The 27,244-nt window shown below is 44.0% G+C and overlaps 1 protein-coding gene across 1 annotated transcript; it reads left to right on the forward strand.

Annotated features, from left to right (window-relative positions):
* Positions 1-3,425: 3,425 nt before the first annotated feature.
* plekha6 (pleckstrin homology domain containing, family A member 6) lies at positions 3,426-26,802 on the forward strand. Its single transcript, XM_037252275.1, is given in 28 exon segments — positions 3,426-3,605; positions 5,471-5,554; positions 5,873-5,978; positions 6,122-6,226; positions 6,457-6,529; positions 8,127-8,227; positions 13,014-13,213; positions 13,630-14,157; positions 14,391-14,859; positions 15,134-15,241; positions 15,845-15,898; positions 16,080-16,160; positions 17,340-17,408; positions 17,659-17,739; positions 17,933-18,082; positions 18,229-18,324; positions 18,512-18,623; positions 18,817-18,956; positions 20,542-20,709; positions 21,272-21,347; positions 21,590-21,687; positions 22,240-22,398; positions 22,682-22,834; positions 22,904-23,037; positions 23,215-23,295; positions 23,297-23,361; positions 23,660-23,763; positions 24,466-26,802. Coding segments are annotated over 27 exon segments (3,609 nt in total). The 5' UTR covers positions 3,426-3,573; the 3' UTR covers positions 23,746-23,763; positions 24,466-26,802.
* The last annotated feature ends 442 nt before the right edge of the window (positions 26,803-27,244 follow it).

Genomic DNA, 27,244 nt, shown 5'->3' on the forward strand with positions numbered 1-27,244 from the left:
TTGTTTCCAGTTTGTGTTGTCACGTGTGCTTGTGAGTTGAAGTGTGCATTTTTCTGATTCCTTTTAGTTGTGTTGGCATAGGTGTGTGTGTGTGTGTGTGCATGTAGGTGCACGTGAGTATGCTCAGGCTAGGCGTAGTTGCTGATATGACTAATGGGATAGCAGAGTCGGGCGGTCTCCGAAAATCCTAATACATCAAAGGATATCTTGACATATTTATCTTCTCTCTGTGTAGAAAATGAAGAGTTTACGGTTTCATGATTACTGTGAGCACAGTGTCTGCGTGCTTGCGTGCGTGCGTCTATGTGGCTTGACCTCGATTGAATCCCTGAGTCTGGCTCAGCGAACTCCCGGCCGGGCTTTAATTGAACCCAGGTTAAGCACCACCGCCATAGACACTTATAGAACTTCTACAAGAGCAAATCAGAGAAAGGAGTCAATAACCAATGTGACCAGATTGAAGGTGCTTAAAGTGCCTTTCCCAATAAAATATGCAATAGTTTGGACGTAACCATTCTTAAGAAACATCAGATGATGAAAGAAAGAAAGAAAGAAAGAAAAAAGCCAGCTGCTTGATGTGTGCTCAATGAGACGTGATTGAGAGAAAAAGATCATTGGTGCAAAGACAGATTGTTTCTCCCTCCCGCTTGTTTAAATTCCTCTCATTCTAGCCTCACACACACACACGCACACGCACACACACACACACACACACACACACACACACATTGGCATCCACTCAAGTGACTGCTCAGTTGCTGAATTGGCGGCGGGAAAATGCAAACTAAATTTAAAAGTGATGGAGGGCAGGCTTGCTTCAAGTGGAGAGGGACAGGGAGGGGAGGGGAGGAGTGGGAGAGTGTGAACAGATGTGTGTCATCTCGGGTTTGTGCTGGCTCGCCTGGAAGAATTGTAAACACAAAGAAACGCATTCCTTTTCTTTGGACACACAAAAACATGCGAGGGGCACATGCACCGAATGAAAAATCAAATCAACTCCATAAAAACGGCATGATTTCTATTCATTTGATCAAAGTGCAAATGAGATGCACATCTGTCATGAGTATACAATGTGATGGCAAATGTTAATATTCATTCATGCTAATGATCCAGCACTTTGATTTCACACGACTTGAGCAATGAATGACTTAGCACCCAGCGCATCTCACGCTGCTCAGATTTGTCCTATCAATTCACAATTTCACAATTCCAATGAAGGCAGAAATGAAAATCTGATGAGCGCATGGCATCGGCGCTACTCGCCGTCCTGTCGTGACGGGCCGACTTGCTGGTAAGGAGGCTAATACCCTAGGGCTCTAGAATTAGTTGCCATCGTGGCGCTTCGTGTGTCAAGGAGCACTTACAGCACAGTCGCTTTCGACATGATTGCTAGTCATGCCTTCTGTACTGCTAAGACTCATGCTACAAGAGATGTGCTCAGGGCAGAGCATACAGTGTACGCAGTAGTGGAGGAGTCCAGCCAATGTTCATACAAAATGAGCGTACATGTCACAAATAGTCAAGTATATCTATTTCCATGAGATTCCATTGGTTTGTTCTTTTTTCATCAATCCATTCATTTTCTGCCACTCGGCAGGCGTGCTGAAGCAGCAGTCTTTCTCTCTTTCTCTCTTTCTCTCTTTCTCTCTTTCTTTCTTTCTCTCTTTCTCTCTTTCTTTCTTTCTCTCTTTCTTTCTTTCTTTCTTTCTCTCTTTCTTTCTTTCTTTCTTTCTTTCTTTCTCTCTTTCTTTCTTTCTTTCTTTCTTTCTTTCTTTCTTTCTTTCTTTCTTTCTTTCTTTCTTTCTTTCTTTCTTTCTTTCTTTCTTTCTTTCTTTCTTTCTTTCTTTCTTTCTTTCTTTCTTTCTTTCTTTCTTTCTTTCTTTCTTTCTTTCTTTCTCTCTTTCTTTCTTTCTTTCTTTCTTTCTTTCTTTCTTTCTCTCTTTCTTTCTTTCTTTCTTTCTCTCTTTCTTTCTTTCTTTCTTTCTCTCTTTCTTTCTTTCTTTCTTTCTCTCTTTCTTTCTTTCTTTCTTTCTCTCTTTCTCTCTTTCTCTCTTTCTCTCTTTCTTTCTCTCTTTCTTTCTCTCTTTCTTTCTTTCTCTCTTTCTTTCTTTCTCTCTTTCTTTCTCTCTTTCTTTCTTTCTTTCTTTCTTTCTTTCAGCGGTAGGCGGGATATACCCTGCCTGAACTGGTTGCCAGACAATCGCAGGGCACAATTAAATAAGCATTCACACCACAATCACACCTACGGACAATTTGGAGCAGTCAATCGGCTTATCGTGTCTTTGGAACGTGGGAGGAAACCGGATTAGCCAGAGAAAAGCCATGCAGGAACGGGAAGAACATGCAAAATCCACTCAGGGAGGCCAAAGTCGGAATCAAACCCACAACCTCTGCACTGTGAGGCGGACGTGCTAACCACCGGACTGCATTTTTTCAATCACTATGGTCTGTTTGTGCAAACTTTGGAATGTAGATAGATAAATAAATAAATAAATGGATACATGAATAAATAATATTACAGAGCATATTGAGTACCCAAAAGAACTTACTATGTATGTGTGTGTGTGTGTGTGTGTGTGTGTCTGTCTGTTTTTATCCACCAGAGGACAGCATGCGTCCTCTGGTGGCTGCATGCCATCGACTGACTGACTGACGAATTTGCCAACTGGGACAGACGTCTGTTGTCTTTGTCATTTGCCCTACTGCTGAGTATTTCTGAAAACAGAGTGGTGAGAAGCACCTGCTAGAATTGCAATTGCATGATCATATTTACACCATCTGCACCAAGACACGTCTGCATGCGCTCACAAGCCATCCAAGGGAAAAGTGAAGCTTTGAGCCCCATGACCACTGTGGACCCACCCACAGCAATTAACAGAATGCATGGAGTCAAACTCATTTGGACAATAGCCGGTCTGTGAAAATGTTATCGGACAAGAATCCGGTCGTTGATGCTAAAAAGGTTGGCGACCGCTCAGTTACAGCATACTGCAGTTCAATGTCCTGCATGTTTACTGGCTGCACTCTCAACAACTCATGAAGCTGTTCCAGCAGAGAAGCAAAGAACTGTTTGCATAAATACAGCAAATCTGAGCTGGGCACTTGCCTTAAGCCTCATAGAAGATGTCCTGCCTGAGACATCCATCACATGGTGCTAAGGCTGTGTGTGTGTGTGTGTGTGCCTGTGCCTGTGCCTGTGCCTGTGCGTGTGCGTGTGCGTGTGCGTGTGCGTGTGCGTGTGTGTGTGTGTACAGCATGTAATGTATCAGCTATGAGATACGCTGAGTTCCGCATTTCTTTGCCAGAAGCCGGCGAGTGTGCCTGTGTTTGTGTGACCGAACGAGAGGAGGGGGACTAAAGAGAGAGAAAGGAGAGGGCGAGGCAGGTGAGGAAACAAGCAGCCAGAGGGAGAGAGAGGCATGCGGTCTAAAGGAGAAAGAGGGTGGCAGCAATGTGACTCCCTCCCCTTCCCCATCTTTACTCAGCTCTCCTCCTTTCTCTTCCTTTCGACATCTGTGTCCTTCTGTTTGTGCCGTCCGCCATACCGTTTGTACATGAGTGATCCAAGGGAGGATGCTGAAGTTCCGAGTGGACAAGAGAGTCAGGTAGGTGGAGGCAGGGCAGAATGGAGGCGGGATGTGGGAGAAGGAAGAGGGGAGGCTGACAGAGAGCGAGCGAGCGAGAGAGAGAGAGAGAGGAAGGAGCCGATGGATGGCCAGACGCTTGTAGGTCACAGATGACTGCAATGCAGTATCAATGGGAAACATTGCAGGATAAGCTGTTGCGTTATCTATCAATGCTGTGCGTTGTGTAGCCAAATGGATTGAAAAGGAATATCCTGTGCTTGTGCTTGTGTGGTGACCCACTGAAGCTCAATCTCCTCCTCTCGTGTGTTGTTGTGGCTTTGTCACCGGTATTTGTGCTTGTTTGTACACGTCTGTGTATCTGTGATGCGAAGTCAAAAATTCAGGAATGAATAGTAGACATCAGTTATAGATGATACTAAGTGTGGAGTCTCATAACAGCATGCCCACACTGACATACTGTACAATGTATACAGCTAAAAGTCAATCTTTCTTTAATGAAGGCTACAATATCAGATCAATAAGAATGTGTACAGTACAGCCTTACGTCATAAGGTTTACTCTGATAAAGTTTTCATGACCAATGACAAATACTAGCCTTCCGGTGACCGGCTGGCTGCACAGTGTGTGTGAACACAGAAATGACAACCTTCTGGCATCACAAAAGTCAATCATTTAGCATACCTGCCAAGTTTGCTCATTCTAAAAAACCAAAGTATTCTTCAGAGTGGTAGTGTGCTCATTCTATTTGGATGGCGACGTCATTGGCATAGCATAGCAGGTCGGCTACTTTAAGATGAGAGAAATCAAACTCCTGCTGTCTTGCTTTGTTTTGTTTTTTTCCCCTCTTCCTCCTTTTTTCTTTTGTGTTTTCACTGCCAGAAGGATAAGGCTTGTTTATTTGGTCAGAGATGTCAGACCGCTGCCTGGGTCGTCATGTTTGCCTACCAAAGGCGTGTTCGGAAATCCACGCCCGAGTTCAGGTGTGAGCGTTGGGAAAGTCGGTCCGTTGCGTGATTTTGCCATTCGGGAATTCAGAGTGCACCAAAACGCTCACGCTCGGCGCCTCGACTGGGGACACGGTGGGCCTTTGAGTCAGTCAAAGTGTCAAAGTATGATGTGGTCAGATGAATTTGCATCTCAAATGACTTTGGGAAGTCCCTTCAGGCCAATGAGGGAAAGCACCATCTCGCATGGGTAACTTGCACATCTGTGAAGGCATCATTCATGTTGAGAGGAAACCTTTTTTGTTTTGGAGCAACAGCATCCACACAATGTCTTTTTCAGCAAATGAAATGATCAAAGTCTTCAAGTAAGCTAACAGCATGCTGTTGGAATGCAGGCATAAAGTGAAGAGAAAAGAAAGGAGCAACCTACACCGCATCACTGCAAGCTGCATACACTATATACAGTACGTGTTTATCCACCCATATACTTCATTAGCAGCTGCCTCTAAATAGGTTTGTAGGTTAACTAGAAACACGTACACACACACACACATGCATGCAAACGCGCGCACACACACACACACACACACATGCACCCAACACCTGCTCACACTCTGCTTATAGGCAAATTCTTACATTCACTTGCCGATACAAAGCTGATAATGAGTACCATCTAGAGCAGTGGCATGAGAGTGAACTATTGGATAAGTTACTCTGATCATCTTGCTTTCGTAGGCAGCTCTTACATTCATTTTAGCAAATAAAAGTATGTCGTTAGCAATGTCCTAACAATTGCGCCACTATGTTCATCAATGGACGTTTGAGCGGTTCACTGCTGGCTGCCCTGACACGAGCCGCCGTCCAAATAGCCACGACTGTTGGTAAACCATTTCATATGAAACCTCTTTATTTTGATGTTGCAAATGTGTCTGTTTGCAGTCAACATGACGGCAGTAGAACAGCTGGATCAGCAATGAACGCGCTCCAGCTGCAAGAACCTGCAGCGATACACACCAATCTGCAGTGAGTAAACGTGCTCTCCACACACTTCTCATCGTGCTAATTTCATCACAGTGCTGGAAGCTCTTCACACGCAAAACGTTCTCAAAGCTATTTTGATTGGTGGTTGATGCGTAATAACGGGGCAGTACGTAGTACGTACGTAGTACGTACGTACATAGTGCATACGGTAGTTCAGCGGTAAGGGAAATGGGACTTCTTTCCGCTATATTTGCTATTGTCTCGACAGGACGAAAGATTCAAACGTGAGTTTAATGAAGGTTGAGTGCATTTTGAGAAAGATGAGGCAATGTCACATGTTGACATGATTGTTCTTGTCAGGAGCTGTGATTTGACCATGAAAGGAAAAGTCAACACTGGTGCTGAGAAGGTCAATCACACCAAAAGTACAAACATGGTGTCTCAAGAAGTACCACCTTGTGCACGGGTAAGAAACACACATGTATGTACGTATGTATGTATATTTTGTGTGCCCAGAAAAAATAGCATTTTTCTATAAAAATTGGCAGCACTTGATAGTATATACTACCATGGGCATTTGGTCATTTCAAATGTTCTCCTGACTTTCAGACATCTCGAACTCCAAGAAAGGCAGCTACGTTTGGGAAGCGCTCCAACTCCATGCGCAGGAATCCTAAAGCAGAAGTCCACAAAGCAGGATGGCTGTACAAGCAGGTAGGTATATTTTTCAAAACAGACTGGCATATTTGCCATAGTAGCTGCAGGAAGTGAAACCTCTGCTGGGCGTTATTCAGGATGGAGCTGATGTTGTACAACTGACAAGTTCCCAAGCTGGAAAATAATAATCATTCTACCAATGTCTTAAAGAGATGATGCAATATATTGGTAGTGCAGTATTTGAATTTGATGGAATAATAATTGCATCGCATGTGTGTTCCCTACAGGCCAGTAGCGGAGTCAAGCAATGGAACAAGAGGTGGTTTGTCCTCTCTGACAGATGTCTCTTCTACTATAAAGGTGTGTTTGAAATTCATCCTTAATAACATCTGGGGTGAATTTATTTCGAGCCAGCAGGAGAGCTAATATGGCTTATCGTAGACATAGCCATATGAATCATTAAACAACTACAATTGTATTCATTGTTGAAGCGCAATGATGGCGTTTCAAAACGTGGCACCCTACCTATAAATGATCAACTAAGTATGTTTAACTGGGTGACCTGTCTTTTGGACCTTAGCGCCGCTGTAAAGTACCTTGCAATCAAATGTGAATGCTACATCGGTCTGGACAGTCACTGTGCACTTGTGTTTTTTTTATTAAGCGGCCTTTTTCACCGGAGGATTTACAAAGTATGTCAATTCCATTTGTATTGAAATAGGTGTGAACATGAAAAGACAAATCACGACACCAAATAATTTGGCCGAGCTGCAATCGTAATTGGGTGCAAGTCTCTTTCTCTTCATTCTGACCACGTTTCCTTCTTCCCCACTGTATTTTGGAAAAGATGGCCTGGCGAGGAGCAGTCGTGTAATGTAGCAACGTGATAGCCATGCCAGCAAAGAGCAAAGAATGGGCGAAAGAAAAGCACTTTTGTGCACAGCTCCCTGCTGTGATTTATAAAGCTGCCTATGCTTCTCGCAGTGCTGTGGTTGGCGCCCGCCGCTGCATGTGTTTACACACCCACTCAGCTAACATTTAGTGTCATTTCGTCTCCGACTTGAGTTACCCTATTTCAGACAAATCAGTGCATTTGCACTCCAACTTTTTTTTCACATTCTTTCTCTTTTTTGTCAGTTGTCGTCAGCTTGTCACCAGCTTGAATGAGGAAACAATCTTGAACGTTGAATGGAGTAGGCACTAATTGCTTCTATTGCGGCAGAAAGTCAGAAAGAGGCGTGCGTGTCCCAATATCGTGCGCTCCACGCTGAATTGGTTCAGACCGCCAGCAGGTACAGCGAAATTCCTGCTGCACTGACTCATATGGGCTGATCTTTATCTTGCTTGCGCGTGCGCACACACACACGCACACACACACACACACACAACGAACATGCGCGCACACATACACACGCACACATAACGAACATGCGCGCACACACAGAGGAGGGATCAGTGTATTGTATGATTGCACAAACCCTCCCCCTCTGTCTGTCTGTCTCTCTCTTTCTCTGTCTCTCTCTCTCTCTGTCTCTCTCTTTCTCTGTCTCTCTCTCTCTCTCTGGCTCTCTGGCTCTCTCTCGCTCTCTTCCTCAATACGCACACAAACACACAGCAGTCAGTAGCAGGACGATTGGCCACGCAGAGCTATACATTCAGAGAATAGAAGGTAAGAGAAAAGGACAAATCAAATCCTATCCATTGGAGGAGCTCTCAAGAAATCATGCTGACATTTCTTATTCATTCGACATGAGTGCTTTTCTCCAGCGCTCCTATTTGTGACTACTTGGAGCCATTCGAAGTGCTTCTCATTTTTTGAAAGGAACATGATGGATACTGTCAGCGTGGTTCAAAGTGTACGCGCCACTGTCTTGCCCTGACTTTTCGATAAAGCTCAATGCTCGTTGTGATCCTGTTCCTTTGGCGCATTTTCACACTGTTGTTTTCTTCTCCACAGATGAGAAGGAGGACGCCGTTCTAGGGAGTTTGCCTCTGCTCAGTTTCCGGATTGGAGGAGTGCAGCCTTCGGATAACATCACCCGCAAGTTTGCCTTTAAGGTCAGTACATCCCGAGCAAGGGGACAGACAGATGGGAGTATCGAGAGGTCTGCGGTAACTTCACGTCAGGAATGGGACTGCTGTTAGACATCATTTCCTGCAATACTATAATGAAGAAGTAAAACAACAGACTCTTTGTATTCCCATAACACGACACGATGTGGCGATATGCACTGACGGCATCCCATCCAAATATAAAATCAAAAGACAAAAAAAAAAACCAATGTCAATGCAAGTTGGGCAAGCAGCATTTACTGAGTTCTAAGTATTTGCTTGTGTTGGCTTCTGATTGGCTCTATTTTGGTTCTGGGCATCCATAATAGAGCCCAAAGAATTGACACATTTGCTGGTACTGGCAGGCAAGAATCACCCAATGAAATTCCAACTCTCTAAGAACATTTTGACATCATTTTATCTTCATAATATCTTATTTGCGTGTCAGCATCCGTGTGAAACACACAAGACGACCGAAAGCTGGAAATTGGTTGCAGTCAGTGTTTGTCATTATGACTTTCCTTCACCTTTCAGGACATTTTGTTCTTTTTGTTGACTCTCATTGCATTTACAGCATGGGAGCAAAGTCCAGCACATGTAGCCATCGTGCACACACACACAATCATACGCACACACGCGCACACACACACACACACACACACACACACACACACACACACACACACACACACACACACACACACACACACACACACACACACACACACATTTGTACACATGCAGCTGGATCTGGTACGGCAAATACACTTAGCTTGGACTGCCTGCGTGGCTGCCTGCCTGCCTGCCATGGGGTTCATTTCATCAATATTCCTGATTAGACACTTAGTTCTGTTTAATGTCACCGTAGTTAATAGTAACAGGGATCAACTTATGATAGCCACTTTCAATAGCTTTCAATGTTAAAGGCCACACAGTAAAACACAAATGCACCAAAAAGTCAAGTTCAACGTAGTGATGAAATGTCCGAAAGAGGTCAATAATATAAGATATTTGAAGTCATGCAAGCCCATTTTAAGCTGAACAAAGTGTGACAGTTACATCTAGATCAAAGAAAGGCTTGTCTAATTTTAAACAATCCGATAGAGTAGAGTGAATCATCACTATTCCCGGGGCTTAAGGACCAAGACGCACTATAAATAGCAAATTTCATGTATTTATTTGACGGGACACTGTAACTTAATGAACATCATCTACGAATTGCAAAGCCAGATCGTAGCCATAGGCAAAAACTCTCAAATAGTAGACATCCATTCATTCATTCATCCAGCCAGCCAGCCAGCCATTTCCTCACAAGGGTCGCCTATCCCACCAGTCGACTTCAGACACCCTGAACCAGTTGCCAGCCAATTGCAGGGCACACATAGCCAAACAACTATTTGCACTCACACTTAGGGGCAATTTGGAGTGCTGAATCGGCCTACCATGCATGTACTTGGAATGTGGGAGGGGAACCGGAGCACCTGGAGAAAAGCCGCACAAAGACAGACACAAGAAGGCTTCAGCTTTGATTCGAATGCCAAACAACAGAAGTGTGAGGTGAAGGCGCTAACATTATGGGTTTTTTTGTTTTGTTTTTTACAAACACACCCTGAACTGGTTGCCTCTTTCTTTGGCATCTGGCCAAGACTGCTTGTTTTTGACGTTAATGAATGGCACCAATTTTGCTGCAAATGTTGGGGTTAACCATGGGGTTGATCTGCAGAAACCTCTGGACCGTTAACCAATTGGATATGGAGACGAGAAGGTTGTGAGTGAGAAAAGCGACCTTTCCTTCACGTCCCCAAAAATGCTGTTCTCATGAATCAGTGCACGGTAAATTGAAAGTATGACTTCCTCAACCCTGCGGCTTTGGAAACATCATTGATTTTTGCATCAGCAATGACACAAATTGATCTGAAATGTGCAGCACAGTGGAAGAGAGCTTAGCATGGTTTTCTCCCAGCAATAACATTTGGCTTTTGAATGTATCGCAGGTAGTATATGTTATCACCGTGCTTGCATTGATTGGTGCTATTGGTGTATTCCCACTCACTCCCGCAATCGATAATAATTGGTACTCCTTTGCTACATGCAGAATTTCTTCTTTCTCGTCATGGTGCTTTTGGTCATTTGTCAACAATGCTGTACAGGGTACAGATGACGTGACGTAACAATGTCGAAGTTTCCCAATCTCCCTCAGGCTGTCATTGAGAAGGATCATGTTCTAACCTGTATCTTCCCAACTGCTTCTGCCTTTTACATGGAATTATGACAAATGACTCACAGATGACGTGAGAAAGCAAGCAAACCTCTGTTTTCAGTCCAAAATAATATTTGTTTGTTTGTTTGTTTAACAAAAGGAGCAAGCAGGTGTGAACAGGTGTTAATCTTTCCTAACCTTATCAGACATACTTGAATGAAATCTGTGTTCATGTTATATGGTGAAGCCTGTCCAACGCATCCCCACATGAGTGACTTTCATACCAAGAGTTGTTTTATTTCTGGTTGTCTATTGTGCAGTTCTCCAAACCTGTTGTACCTGCAACTTTACAAAGTGGCACTATTTCAGACAGGGGTGTGTCCGTAGCCAGCTTGTGCGGGAAAAACCTCTCAACTGCCTGCTTGAAAGCATTTCAGTTCTAGGTGAAGAAATATACTACTTTGTAATCGTATACAAATAGTTGATCACCCATGAAGTGTAAAGTTACACAACCAAGTCAATCTTTTATTTGATACATACTTCCTAAAATGTGTCTGAAAGCCATCCGCCTGAAGCCGTTGTCGGTATACCATTTGGAATTTTCCAGATTTGTGACATCCCGGCCAGCCAGCGCAGTGTGAGTGAGTGAGTGACTGAGTGAGTGACTGAGTGAGTGACTGAGTGAGTGAGTGAGTGAGTGACTGAGTGAGTGAGTGACTGAGTGAGTGAGTGACTGGGTGAGTGAGTGACTGGGTGAGTGACTGAGTGAGTGAGTGACTGAGTGAGTGACTGAGTGAGTGACTGAGTGAGTGACTGAGTGAGTGACTGAGTGAGTGACTGAGTGAGTGACTGAGTGAGTGAGTGAGTGAGTGAGCGAGCTTGACTCAATACTCCAGTGCACTTTTGCTCAACTTATGGGTGTGTTTGTATGACTTGTGTGGGCCGTGCAAGTATGCCTCACCCTCACATCCTTCAAGTGTCAGCGTGTGAACAAAATAGTCACACCTTTTTATCGACTTATTTATTTTTATCTGCTGTGATTAGCTGAAAAAACTCATCTCAGATGGCTAAAGATGAATAAAAAAAAGATGAATACAATCAAATGCATCTTTCTTTATATATGATCTTATATTTTTCACCCACAATGAACTGTCAGGTGAAGCAATCCTTTGTCCTTCTTGTTCTTCTGTAAGTGCAAAATGAGTGAAATTCTCAAGGCTTTCCATTGCTCACTGTCCGTAATTTCCTCTTCTTGCCCCGTGCGCTTATTCGCTAGCTATCAGCCAATCAGGGTGATCAAATGTACGAAGCCGATTAATCCGCCCACGTCGCTTCCCAACGGTCAATTTTTACTCTTTGCATCCTTCCTGCCTTCTGTATTCAGTGAAGGTCAAGTCAAGGAACAATGAGGAACAAACACACACACACACACGAAGATGCACTCGCACGCACTCGCGCTCACGTGCACACGGCCCCTCCTCTGTTGCTAGGTTACTGCTGGGTGGTGCTGTGTCGTCCTTCTGCCCATTGCATTGCATCACATGACAGCACTGGCACCGCAGTAGGCGGAACATGTATATCTCTATTGATATGAATCTCTCTCTGTCTCTAATCATCCATTAGCAAAGACAATGGACGGACCATATTAGAAGAGTGGTGGCTGTAAATGGGCCTCGATGTAGATATTGCATTGAAAAGCAGACGTTTGCAGCTACGATAGTCATTTATTTACCACAGTAACAATGTATAGAGTGTATTCCTGATTAGTTTATTGTTAGCCGTTTTATTTGAAAAATAAAGGCGTTTATAAGTGAGCCCAAAGAGTTGGACGGTAGTGGTAAAAATGAAAACAACGTGGTCAAAATATCAGCGAAAGATTGCTCCTGTATCAGCTCCATGGAAGATGCTTCTGTGCTCGGCGGTATCTTCTCTTGTTTGGCTCTGCTTCCTCCTTGTGGTAGTTGTAACAATTGCTAGTGTGAGTGCTTTCAACCGGAAGGAAGTGTTGACTAACCAGGATTGATAGCACAGCTTGAATTTTTCCAATTTTACACGTGCAAATCGTTGGAGCCAAAAGACCTTTGTAATCCCAACGTGTAACCTTGCCCCCCCCCCCCCACTCCCCTCCTTGTCTCTTCTTCCTACCCATCCCCGTGAGTTCTGCCGGCCTTCACTCCTTGTTTCCTGTTTGGCTATAAAAGTAAAGTAGGTACAAGTGGTGTTTTTTTCTTTTTTTTTCTCTCTTATTGAGTGTGTGCAAATACGCATGCCTGGTATTGACATGATAGTGCATGTTACGATGGTTATTTCTGGAAATAGTAACAAGAGAACCGCAAAGAATATGCATAAGAGATTTTTTTTCAAAAATATTTCTTGGTTAATCTAAACCCATATTTCTTTAGATGCTTGTGTTGTATTACTCATCACTCCATATCCAATTTTGGGCTCTTCATGCACATGCATGCATAAAAACGTTTGCATCTGCCGTGTGCATGTGGGGATGAATTTGTTGCAAATGACTTGAACGGAAATGCTGACGAGCGTGTGCTTCGTTTGTTTTCTTATCTGTTCTTGTTCTGTCATCATCCCTAGGTGTGGTTGGAAGAAGGAGAAGAAGAAGAAGAAGAGGAAGAAGAAAATGGGGAGTTGAAAGCTCCTGTTGTGTTTTGCGTACAGGCGGAACATGCTGGAACCAGGACATATTACTTCAGTACAGACAGCTATGAAGAACAGAAGGAGTGGATCACAGCCATGAGCGAGGCCGCAGAGGTCAACGTTAATCCATCGCAGAGGTGTCGCACCCGCGCCGACCGACACAGAACCAACAAACTTAATACGTATCAAATACACTCCTTTATTGGTGGAATCCGAAAGTATACCAATAACGTGAATGGCAATTGAAATGATTGCAGTTCAAAGTATGCACTGCAATGGTGGCTGGCTGGTCAGTCTGTAGCAGCCTTCCATATAGTATAGCGTACATACGTATATTGCAATAGGAAATGGACACGGCGCATGGCCTTTGCCTGCAGTGTACTTTGTACACTAAGTGGTGGAGCTCTGTGATGATTGGTTGGTGAGCGGTGCAAAGCGTAGCCCAAAGTCCACTGTGCTCCAGTTAATGAAGACAAGTGGTACACATACATAATGGATACATATCATGGAATATTTTTGGATGGATTGATTGATTTGTTTGTTTCTGTTTTAGATCAAGCACAGCTGTCACCCCAGAGCGGACCATGGTTACTCGAGACAGCGACCCGCAAATAGAAGTGAAACAACAGATAACGGCAACCCAAAATGACCATGGGCTAGACAACTTGGAAACGCCGCCACTGTCAACGTCTTGTTCTGGTCAAAGCACAGTGAAGAACAGTGCCAGACAAGAGGACTGCGGAGGAAAAACTGAAGATGAAGGCGGAGGGCCTGCCTGTGGCCATGCTCAAACCAACCCCAATCCAAACGGTTGGAGTCATCATTTCCCCACAGCCCAAAACCATAAGAGTCAACCCCCTCAAGCGCAAAATCACAGCACGGCTACGCCTCAAAGACAAGCGGGAGGGGGTGTCCAGCCACCCAATGACACCAGGGAACAGCATCCCAACGTGGTGTTGAGAAGAGGTTTTGTTCCTCGAACTGGCCCCGAGAGAGTGGCCCAAAGGAAAAGCTCAATGGCGCAACTGCAGCATTGGGTCAACCAGCGGCGGGTCATGGTGTCCCAGGAGGACATCAACAGGTAAACATCAACAAAGTTAAGGGCTGGCTTGGCTTGGCTTGGCTTGGCTTGGCTTGGCTTGGCTTGGCTTGGCTTGGCTTGGCTTGGCTTGGCTTGGCTTGGCTTGAAGAGCCCATTTGAAATGTACTTTTGGTTGAGCTGCCTTCTCGCTGCTTGAGTATGAAGAAGTGCTTGACACTTTGTCACTCAAATCTCATCTGATTTGGTTTTTTTCCTCCCTTCCCTCCCCTCAGTCCATCGCATTATTACCCGGCAAACCAAGGGTTCAACTACTATGGCTACCCGAGTGGCGGCCCCCAGTATTTGGAGGAGTACCCACTGTATCCACCAGGAGTCCGTCCTGACAGCATTTGCTCGGCTGTGGGGGCATACGACCACCGCTGGGCTGTCGAGGATAAGCGTCGCTCACTGAGGGACGGGCCTCACCAAGTGTATCCCAGGGACTCTTGGGGACCGCAGTCCTACGGCGGAGTGGACGTGAAGTCTTTGAGACGCCTTTCCATCCAGCCTCGTTCCAGGTCTGTGCCCAGGTCGCCGTCCTTGTCCTCCGGGGGGGCCTACTCGCCAGTAGCGCACAACTTTGCCTCACCGGCTCGATCACCATCGGCACGCTTGGACCGCTTTTCGGGGCGAATGAGGGATGACGGGATCTATGCCGATCCGTCCGTCTATAACCTGAGGAGATCGCTCAGCTCGCCAAAGGTGAGCGAGATCGCGGATGATCGTACACTCGAGTGACGCTGGTTTGGAATTTTCCCTGGTAGTTTCTCCGAGGCGGCGCAACCAATGTCAAAACGAGCCAAATGCCTGCATTTCATTTCCAGATTTGTTTTTGTGTTAAGCAGAGTAGATGGAGATGAAAGAGAGAATGAAAATTCATGTTGTGAGCATTTTCACCTTTCTCCAGTCTAACGTCCTTGCTGTCACTCTTGGTTTCATCTTCCTCTTTCCTCATGATGGTCTTCCCTTCCTTCAGTATGACTACTCTGGTGATAGGAGGTCCATAAATCAAGGACTATACCACCACCACCACCACCACCACCACCACAACTACCCTGTTTCCCCTTCCATCCACAATAAAATGGTACGTGCTGCAATGCATTTCAATCTAGAGGGCATCATAGAAGATAAAGAAAGTGAAGTGGTGGTAGGCCCGTCGTTTTGAAATATAGTCAAGCTCTGAGTGAGTGAGTGAGTGAGCGAGCGAGACTCAATACTCCAGCGCACTTTTGTTCAACTGCCTGAAAAAACAATGATCATTTCGAGTTCATATTTAGATTGAAGACAAGAGAACAGCAATTGTGATCGATGGATAAATGCATGAGTGGTGCCACTAGTGATGGGTGCTGGCTCCAGCAGATACCAGGGATTTTCCAAGTGTGCCAAACAGATACCGTAGCATATGGCTGATATACATAAATCCCTGATGGTGATTTATTTACGGGAAAGATTCCTTGCAACTCCAGACCACGTAATAATAGCTTTGCAATGTAATGTGCAACCATAGTCGGTCGGTCATTACGTTGTCTGAAGCGGAGCCCGACCGCAGGAGCGCTTTATGGACTCCTCACACCACATTTGTTTGTGATGTGATGGGGTGCTTTGTTTGCTCTGCTTGTGTCCGATCTGAAAATGTGTCTGTGTGCTCACCCACCCTATTGATCACCATTGCTGCCGCACGGTTCAGGACGACATATTAGATCTCCAGCTCCAACGCAACTTGGATTATTTAGACCAGCAGGTAGGCATACACATCTGCATTGTTTGTAAAGTCATGCCATCCCCAGTGTTTCGTGCAGACATGATGGATATTTCATCCAGCCTTCATTTTTTCCCCTATTGAGGAAAGATTGAATTCAAAGTGCAAGGTGTTCCGGGTTGTTGTGATTGTGAGGTGTATGTCATTTGAGCTGAATCTTCAGGTGCTGGAGGGAAGCCGCTTAATTGGTATGGTTACCCGAAGGGTGGAGAGATCCTCCTCTGCAGCAAAGCTCTGCATTCAAGTAAGAGAGGAGCGAGCGCGAGAGCGCAGCAGGGAGGCAGGCTTCCGCTAGCCAAACTGCTTTGTTGAGCACCAGATAGAATCACAACTCTCATGCTGATGCTATTTTGGAACTTTTGTACAAAAGTTACAGTAAGGAAATCAATTGTATCCTTCATCCAAGGCCAAAGATAAACCACACTTCCCTAAGCCTGCCTCTCTTTTGGTCGTGTTTTTGTCTGCATGCGGCGTTCTGTCACCCACCTTTTTTGCTTTCTGTTGTCCATCACATGGTCGGTCCCGTTTTCGAAAATATCCGCCATTTTTGGATATGGCACGTTTGTGAAGTGGACAAAATTTGAAAACGGCACCGTTTCTTGGAGGTTCGTAGACCGTACGTATGGCTCTGTCACTCTTCCGATTGAGGACGACAGTCTGGATTCTTTGTTTGTCAAAATGAGACGAGTTGATTCGTCATCAAGCCACAGCTTTAGATCCATGTAATCATACTCCTTTGTGCGCTATATCAGATTACTAGAAGTTCCTTGTGTATGTTTTAGGGTGCACGTGTCTTTCTAATCCTCCCTTGAAAAGATGAGTCATTTTCCAAAAACCCTTGTTTAACCTCTCATCCTTGCATGTACACAGACAGTACTGATATTTTCATGATGTCGTATATGAAATACATGATATCGCAACCATTTGTAACCATGGTCATCTTCACTTGTGTTTTTATGCGTTTTGATTGTTGACTTCAGATAAAGTTGTCGTTGTCTGTTCGAGACAACTTTTGTAGATCGTTTTCACCTCAAAACAATGGTTACTTTATTTGATCTCAAAGACTGTTTTCTAAATTGAATGTCTGCAAGAAAAAACAGGTGCCATGTTGATCACCATGTTGTCTGGTGGAATATTCCAAGTCCCTAAATTTTTACGAGCATGTTTGTTTTTGCTGTTTCATTTTTTTACTTTCATGTAATGGGGAACGTGCCATCTTTTTTTAATTTATTTTTTTAAATGAAGGAATCTGGAATGTGTTACCCTCACCCTTTTATGTATCTCGAGAAACTCAGGTATCATGTATCTCAAGGCACCCATCCATGTACCATTAGTAGAAATGGCGAAAATGGTTCCCACATTGCAGTGTTTTCATTTGTTTTACGCCTTTGGGAACACGCCTTTTGATGTCTTTGTTTTACAGGTGCCTCCTTTCCATGATGTCTACAGAGAGTTGCACCCAACACTCAAGCTCAATGAAATTGAAACGAGTGTAAGTCACACTATAAATGGGCTTGCGCGTTTTGAAATACACTGTGTGTGTGTGTGTGTGTGTCTGTGTGTGTCTGTGTCTGTCTGTCTGTCTGTCTGTCTGTCTGTCTGTCTGTCTGTCTGTCTGTCTGTCTGTCTGTCTGTGCCTGCGTATGTGTTTGTCCTTTGTGTGCGTGCGTTTGTGTTCAACATACTTTTACATCTGTTTTCATCTCAGTTTCTGTTTGTTTGTTCGACATGATGTCTGACAGAAACTCTTGGGCCGGCTCTGTGAACAGAATCACATTGTGAAAGATCATGAAGCAGTTGTTCACAGATTACGAATGGACAAGGTAATTTTTTGTTGTCGTCACGCTGTAACACGTTCACCAATGAACTGCTTTGTATTTAACGAGGAGTGTGCAAAACATACAGAGTAAAACATAATCTTCATAATAGGGTCGGCATAGTATGAAACCTCAGTTGGAAACCCTAGTTTGAAAGCCTAACCTGAGATGATGTTGCTGTCGTGGTCGCTGTTTACAGGACAGCCTCGAGGAGGCGTTGGTGGCGACTCATCAGGAGATGGAGAAGTACCAGAACCAACCTGTGGCCATGGAAAAGCTTCATATCAAAAAGGAAACGCTACAAAAGCAGCTAATCAACATCAGAGGGGAGCTTTCCCAGGCCTCCAATGTAAGACAAAGCCAGATGCTTGCTTCTACACTTGGTTGGAGTTGGTTTTGAAAAACCTCTCAAAGATTTTCCATCACTGTCATTGCCATGGCAAAACATCCTTTGCCCAACTGCAGAAACAATGCAATCAGAAAGTGTACTTGCAGGCTTTAACTACCACTCGTATGGAATTTGAAGCATTAGAGGATGAGGCTCATGCCATTCATGGAGATCTATGGGAACAACTAAACGCAGGCATCCAGGTAATTGTTTTCATCTTTCACTCCAAACCTTGACTGGGAAGGTGGAGACACTTTTTTGAGTCAGTATTCTTTATGCAATGATGTCATCTTTATGTAAATTGACAAAAAGTAGTAGTATGTGATTCAACCGCACATTTTGTGAAGATCTTTTCTGATATGGTATTCCTTTATTTTGTTTTGGGTGTAGAGCGAATTGGTTCGAAGGCACATCCAGAAAGAGTTTTGGAGAGTCCAGGATGTATTAGAGGGTCTACACAAGAATCACTCATCCAGAGGCACGGACACAGCAAAGCACAAAGGTATCCTCAGAAATAAAAGCATGTGCAAGCGCAAGTGTCTCACTATCAGTCAATCAGTCAATCAGTCAATCAATCAATCAATCAATCAATCAATCAATCAATCAATCAATCAATCAATCAATCAATCAATCAATCAATCAATCAATCAATCAATCAATCAATCAATCACCTGTCTCCCTCTCTTCTTCTGCAGTGGCCAGTGGTGCTTCGGGCTCCTTTAGCACCAATAGTCCAGCCAGTCCCCTCAGCTCAGTAAGCCTCACCAGCCCTCTAGGCCCTTACTCCCCAGTGCCCGGCTCCCAGGTCTCCCCCTCTAAACAGCTGGGCCCGGAGGTAAGCACCGGACACACCCAGCGAGGAGTCAATCCTTTTTCAACACCCGTCTCACACTCTAGAAGCAAGCCTACCCCTAAACCTCGTCCCAAATCTTGTGTCATGCCTCCTCAATTCGACACTGAATCTAGTCCCAAAACAAGACCAACAAGTTACAGGGAACCTGACAAAAGCACAAATGCTGAAAAGATGAACACAATTAGCTGTGAATGCGCATTGCCTCCATCGGCCTTAGTTTTGCAGAGTCTGAACGAATCCTCGGGTAGATTGGATACTGTGATTGAGGAAACGGATCAAAGTATCACGAGCAAAGCCACACATATTGACTTTCTCCAAGTACAATGCCAGGAGTCTACTTCCAATCAACATTCAGACTTGGTACAAGATCACATGCAACTCCAAGATTTTGCTTGGATAAGGTCAAATATCTGCAGCCAAGAGGTCAAGATTGGACAAAGAAAAGATGTATTTCCTGACACCATTCATGCATCTCCATTGTTAGTAGAATATCCAAATGGTGAGGGGAACAGGCACTTTACTGTGCCTGAATCGCAGATCCTGCTTTTCCAGGACATCTTTCAAACTAATGTGCTAACATCATGCCATGGCCCAGATTTCACACTTGCTGACACGCAACAGCACCAGCAAGTATTCCATTCGACACGTAATGCTAAAATGCTGACTCGCCCCTACGATCAAACGGAACCTCACACTGATCCAATGCTTTGTATGGTAACACAATCTGATTCATCAAGTCAGCCTTCAGACAAGGTTTTTATGCAGACTCATCTTTAGAAAATGATTGAACTTCTTTAGACTCCTTAGATCCTGGTTATTACAGTCGTCACATCCCATCTATACAAAAAAAAACCCCAAATAGAACCGTTAAGACATTAACATATGTATACACATGCGCATTAGAAATGATTTGAACTCAGTGGGATTACAATCGGATTCAATATGTTCAAGATGATGTGATGACTTTTTTCGATGGGCGAACTACCCTCACAATGTCCAGTTTTTAAGAAAGGAACGTTTACTCATGTCCAACATTGGCCATCCAAAATAAGTCAACACTGTGGCGCACGTCGCAAGTCGATTTAATTCTACATATCAGAAGAATTAGCTCAACCACTAAAAGGATGAAAAATATCAACATGACTTTACAGATCTTGTTTGGTGAGTCTGAAATCTGATTGGGAAAAAAGCCATTGCCAAAAATGTGTACGTGTGTCATCAGTGAAGGGCAGATTACAGTGACATGGCGACACAATGAGGAATAGATGTGAAAACCTAATGTTCCATTTACGCAACTGGAGTGAGGCCGGGCAACCGAGAGAATGGCGATGAAATAGTGGTGAAAATAAAAGAATCGAATTTCATTCAAGTTGTAAATGTAGGTGGGTGCTACTGATAGGGTCCGGGCCAGGTGATTCCTGGGCACGTACTTGTTTCCTCACTCCTCGCTCCTCTGCATTTAGCTGGCTCGTTTTCTCTCCCGCTGATGCGCACAGTTCTCTTGCTTCAACCTTTTCCATGTTTTGCTTCCTTTCTTGCTTGGTATTCTTCTCTTCTGGTGATCTAGGAAAGTGCACCCCCAAGGCCCCCACTCCCCAAGTCCTATTTCCCTTTGGAATCCTCCACTACCTTTCCCCCCTCCATTCCCCCCTTGCCCTTTGACAGCACCATCTGGCTACGCGGCTTGGGCATCGATGATTACTTTGGTGATGTGGAAGATTCTCACGTCAGAAAGGTATTTTGTAGATTCCACGTCTGCTGCGCCCCACCCATAAATATTTCTCACCATCACGTTTTTGAATGCACTTCATCCGACACCGCTGTCTGTCGGTTGAAGCCGTTGCCGAATCTGATATCCTTTGGTCCGAGTGGATTATTTGTTGCTAATCGGAAACCGTGTCAAACCACGGCAATTCAATACTCTGCGTTTGTATTTGAAATGCACTGCAAATGAAGGCTCTGCACCAATGATGTTGGAGTACCTACTTCCTGTCAGCAAACATGTGGCGCATAACTCACCTCATGGATACATTTGGAGTGACCATTTCATTTTACACAGTAACTTATTGTAATACGTGAAAGATTTTGAACGATTAAAGCTGCCTGAGCTGGTGTGATCAGGCGCAAGAAGTAATGCATTGCTCGTGCCATGAAAGTACTCTGTAGATGTTCAATGGAAAGAAGCACACGAGGAAAGAATCAAAGTCTTCAATAGTATTTGCTCGTTTCAGATCGTTTATGTTCTCATCTAGGAGGGATGTTCAATCGCTCAAGTATATCTATCTTCTCTCTTACAGATTACTTTTGGAGGTCAGAATAATATGAGTGAGCCACAAGACCAAGGGCTGGAAAGGCGATCCGCCATCAACAAAGGTACAACAATTGAGGTTTTCATGCGATAAGTTAATTTACTGAGCTGATGATTATTATCTTGTGGTTGGTACAGAGTAACTCATGGGACATGGGATTCACATGCCCTCTGGCATGTTTGGAAGCCAGATGAAAGAAAAAATCCAAATGCATAACAATGATGCTTTGTCATGCACAAGAGAATCATGCTTTGAGCGCACGTAATCTCCTTTCCCACGGTTGTGACCAAATCTTGTTGCTTTCAGGGGTCCTTTCAAGAACCAAGTCACCTGCTGATGCTTCACCTAGCTGGTCTGCTGGACTTTCCCGTCAGAATGGGAGAATGGCTAATGGGATTTCCAGGGTAAGTCAACCAAACACGAGCAGCCAGTCAAGCTACGTACGTCTTGCTTCAAGCGTCAAATACGTAGAACTCGTCATGTGGAATTCAATCCATGGATTCAATTGAGAACAATACAGTAAGTCGGGTCTTTTTCAGTCTCACTGGCTATGAGTTTGTATCGCTTGGGAAATACCGTTAGCAGTCAGTCAAGGAAATGAAAAGCTGGACAAAGCATCTACCTTGCATTTATTTGCTCCCCAATTTATCAGACACAATTATGAAACTATTTATACAGGCCTCCAAGATGGGAAAGCATAACGGAACCCCAAAAAACCGCAATGCGTGTATGGCCGAATCTCGCTCTCAAGACAAAACGTGTTGTTATGTTGTGCCTAATGTTCCGACCATCTCAGTATCACTTGGTGAGGATAAATCAGTTCGCAAAATGGATGGATGAAGTTGAATCGTCTAAACGCTTGAGTCCACCACTCATTATGATATTTGGGCATTCCGATCCCTGTGAGTTTTGGTAGTTGAAATGTCACGTGTTTTCTCTCGTGGTCTTTGACACAGGAACGTCCGAAGAGCGCTGTGTTTCCAGCTGAGCTTCGGTCAAAGATGAGTGTGGAGGAACAAAATGAAAGGATCCGGCGCAACCAGAGCAGCTCTGTACGAGACAAAAGGAGGAGTCTCAATCTCTCAGGCGTGCAGTCTCCCGCCGGCTACAAAGTGGTATTTTGCCTCTGCCACTGTGAAATGTTGAGGAAGCTCACTTATGTTCTTGGACTGCTTGCTCGCTTGTTTGTTTGTTCGTTTGTTTGCTTCGACTGATTGGCCCCATTTTTGTCAAATGTGGCTTGCGCTCTGTGACCATGCAGTGTTCCCCTGAAAAATGCCAATCTGATTTTGCTCTAAGTTTACTCCATCGGCAGTCCAAACTCACTGTCAACAGTAGCAATGCACTATGAACTGGAGAGCCACTGCTTTAATATACGGTAAACCATCATGTGTGCAGATTCGACGGCGGCTAACAGCTCACGAGATCGACATCAATGACTTAGAGGCAGCAGTCAGAGGTCCGGGACTGGAGTCACCTCGCGAGGAAATTGCCCGCTTGAGACGCTCGCAGGTCGAACCCGAACATTATGATCTGGACATTAACAGAGAGGTAATTCTTGGCTAATAAAACATATGAATTCCATATCATTTCTGACTAATGATACATTGTACCTCTTAGCTAATGGCTCCGGAGAAGGTTATTATCCCAGAGCGCTACCTGGAAATGGAAGACAACACCCCTTTGAGTCCGGAAGAGCAGAAGGAAAAGCAGAAGAAACTTGAGCGGATCAAAACTCTGATTGCCAAATCCAAGTATGTTTGTCACAGAATCGAAAAGGTTCATTAAAAATTCAGTTTCCATTTTGTTAGTTTGAGCAACAACGACGACAAAACAATCTGTAGTTTGTGGGGGGGGGAGCCAAACTTTAACCTTCCAGTTCTCACCTGTCTGTCTGGCTGTATGTGTGTGTTTGTTGTGCCTTTGCTCAGTCTGCAAAATGTTGTTCCTGCCTTGGACGGGCCTGTGGAGGGTGGAGCCCCAGTCAATTCCAGCAGCAATTGCAGGAGCAGGAAAGCGCATTGAGATCTCCTGCGCTCTGGCTGCCGAAGCCTCTCGTCGCAGCCGCCTTCTCTCGGGTGAGCCGATGCGTCAAAAAGATCCCATGCTGTTTGTCTGAAAAATATTGTGGGAGGGAGGGAGGGAGGGAGGGAGGGAGGGAGGGAGACATCATGACATTGTCACAAAGTGCGCTTAAGTCGACTGCCTGACAATTGTTTACCACAGATACTATGTTGTTGTGTTGCGCCCTATTAACAGGCCCAAACAACCTCAAGGGTGTTGTTTGTGTGTTTGCATGCCGCAATGAGGGAGCAAATCCCTTCTTGAGCTCCTTGACGTCTTTGTTTTTGATGCTTTCCCTTCATTTGACTCCAGCCCAGTGCGCCCCAGATCCCCCCACTTCCCCAAGCAGCCTGCACTCTCCCCCTTCCTCTGCTGACTTTCCCACCTCCTCATTATGAATGCCTGAACGGGACCAGGTAAGTGACTGTTCACCGACCGACCTTTTTCCTCTGGCACCTTGCTTCACTGGCTGAAGAAGTGGAGCAATTAGAAAAAGAATCGATGCGTCTTGACTGCTCTTTGACTTTATTTTGCATTCACTGGAAATCAAGGCAGGTGGCACACTGCCGCACGCACGCACGCACGCACGCACGCACGTCCGCACGTCCGCCTCACAGTTCAGAGGTGCGGGCTTCCGTTTCGGATCCGGCCTTCCTGTGTGGAGTTTGCATGTTCTCCCCGTGCCTGCGTGGATTTCCTTTGGGTGCTCCGTATTCCTCCCACATTTCAAAAACTTGCGTGGTAGTTTGAAATAATAGAAATAATAAGAACATAATGATAGAAAAGCCACACATTTCGTACAATGTGAATGCATGGGTGAGCGGAGGAAATGGCCAGTGCACTAAAGCATGGTAAAAGGAGCTTTGGGAGCTTAAGATCAGGGGATGCTTTGAGAATAATTGTCCATTTTTGTCTATGTGAAGCCCTTTGAGACTGCCTGTGATTTAGGGCTATACAAATAAACTTGACTTGACTTGACTTGAAATGTATCAAGTCCTAGTCATGGTCATCTTCGAAAGAAATAAACCAAAACTAATGCCACTGCCCGGTACTATTTGACACCTGGAAATGTATTCCCTTTGACATTCTCTCTTTACTCTACATTTTGTTGCCTACAGCTCAAGCCCTGTCTGCTGTCAAGTTTGATGGAGCATCTTTTTGAGGACTTACTGTGTGAAATTTACAAAGAAGATTACCTCAAACAAACAAACAAACAAACAAACAAAGTGACTTGAACTTTTGAAGCGCCCCATCCAACAAAAGCATGGCAAGCTGTCAATGTGGCTATGAGGAAATGGAGCATTTGTCTCCTTCCAAGGAATCAATCTCTCTCTACAGTACAGGCTTAGTAAATATCAAGAGCCCAGCTTTGAAGTTCTCAAGTCCTCCAAAGCAAAGCAGTTGCCAGTATATAGCCGATGTTCCCTGGGCCAGTACAAGAGCTCTATACGTAGTGTAATATATCCAAATTATGTCAAGATATTGTAGCTCAGGACAATTTAGAGAGGACTGACGGACTGTGAATGAAAGACAGGTAGCATAAGAAGGTTGCATTCTTGAACAATCTGCAGTAATAAGAAATGGTTTCAGATTTTAAAAGGCTCAATGACACTTCCAACCCTCAATGAGCGTGTCTTCATTTGAGTTTGGGCATTGAACCACAATAACGTTGACAATTGGCACACGCACACCCGGCCGGTCATTGTGGAAAAACAAAGTTCTCTCTTGGATGGTCGAATGGGGCTGCAAGAATCACACTATGATCTTTTTTTGTCGGCTTGGGAAACTTGTCGCATTTCTGTTTGGGGGGCCAGAAATAACTCCAAAATTGACTTGGGTTATGTGCCAGAGATATTTTGCAAGAGCCACAAATGAGTCCAAAAGCAAGCATTTGTACAGGCAGGCTACGATGCGCACGCAGCTCATCCACAGATTTATTCAAACACATTGTACATACATACTATATCCGTAATACTGCTCAAGAAATGAAACCAGTACACTTGTATGTTTAGAATGATGGATATTTGTTGTTGAAAAGAAGTAAGCTACACACGTTCCGTGGAAATAGAAGTGACCTTAGAAGTGGAACTCAAAACATTGTCTGTGCAAGTTGGCGGGGGGGGGAATACAGTATCGGAGAAATACTGCCTCATAAGAAAACGGTTACATTTCATGCAAACATGCATTGCAGTATGTGTTTGATACCTTTTCATTTCGATAGTGACATTCCAAATCATTTTCATACAATGAGTCAGTCAAGTTTTCAAAGACAAATGTAGTGCCAATACAAGTCCACAATGGCCAGCATAATTATAGATTTGAATTGAATCAAAAGACATTTTGGAAAATACTTAATAAAAGAATGTATAATTGTACATTTTGGGACTTTATTTCGATTTACTATGGCACTTATTTCTTGTCATCGTATAGCTTTAAGAGCTCAACTATGTGAACATTGGTCCAGAATGTAATTGCTCCGACTACCTTTTATAAAGCAGGATAAATCAGTGGTAACTCAATTCAAACATCTCGTCTTGTGTATCACCCACCATTTGCATTTTCCTTTCTTCAACTCAATGTCCAAGTGGCCTGTCTTTGGGATTTCAAGGAAATGGGGGGAAATTCATTTTATGCTGAAAGCACTTATGCTCCTCACTAAGCAAAAACAAAACAAAGATTTATTAGATGGATCTCTATTTTTTCTTTTTTTAAGAAAGGCAATATGCTCAAAAGTGGCAGGACTTCTATTTTTAGATGCATGGAAAGACAAGATGTCATTTTTACACTTTTCATCAACAAAAGATTTGCTTTAAGTTTGTTGCGCTTTTGGATCGATTGAACATAGATTGATATTTTTCAATCGATGGAAACATGTCAACATGGTTCCCGCCAGCCAGCCAGCCAGCCAGCCAGCCAGCCAGCCAGCCAGCAAGTGGTTTTCAATGTTTCTGTTGGTGTTTTGGTCCAGTTGTTAAAGAATATTGGGTGGTTCTTATGGTATATTTTCCAAATCCCCCAGGTTGTCTGTCCTTCTCTTCTGTCTAGCAACTATTACTATGGTGGAAGAAAAATGTACAAACTATGCAAATGATTCAAAAGAAAGTCCAAAAGACAAATGTGCTTGCTTTCACAAAACTTTGCAATAAAGTGAATGTATCCAAATGTCTTTTTTCCAGCCAGATGCTTTAGAGTTCATCACAGTATTTTGTATGATAAAGTATGTCTTGTTTGGAATGAAAATACAGTACACATGTATATATATATACGTATATATATGTATGCTCTTTAACTCCACTTGCTAATGAGGTATTTCACTGCCAAAAACACTGCGAGAGACTACTGAGGTGAAACCTGCTTAACATCGATCGACAAGCGCATTCATTTGATGATGATGATGATGATGATGATGCTGCTCTTCAGTCTTGCTGTACGTCGAAATAAAAGGCTAACTCAAATCACTTTGTCTTTCATGTTGAACACTACTGTTCAATGCACACAACCTCATGTGTTGAGAGTTCATCATATTCGTAAAATGGAGTCTGAATGACGTAATACAATCAATCGCATCTGGTTCCCTGACCGGGAATCAAACTCAGGCCGCGAAAGCTCCGCATCCTAACCACTGGACCGTCAGGTCTGCTGACAATGAATGAATGAATGAATGATTGAGTTTGTTTAAAGGACAGCATGTGATACCAGAAATCATTGTCACATCAGAAACAATAACAAGATTTAGCAGAGGTGCTATTTTCCACCCGTAGTCCTTCATGGTTGCTAGCGTGCTATCACACTGGCTTCAAATAATGTTAACTCTGCTGATGTGTTTCTCAGGATGACCATTCAAGATTGAAAAGATGTCAAGAATTCTTGCGTGTGCAACAGTAGGTGATGTTAATG

This window comes from Syngnathus acus, chromosome 5 (assembly GCF_901709675.1).
Source record: "Syngnathus acus chromosome 5, fSynAcu1.2, whole genome shotgun sequence".
In the NCBI taxonomy this organism is placed as follows: Eukaryota; Metazoa; Chordata; class Actinopteri; order Syngnathiformes; family Syngnathidae; genus Syngnathus; species Syngnathus acus.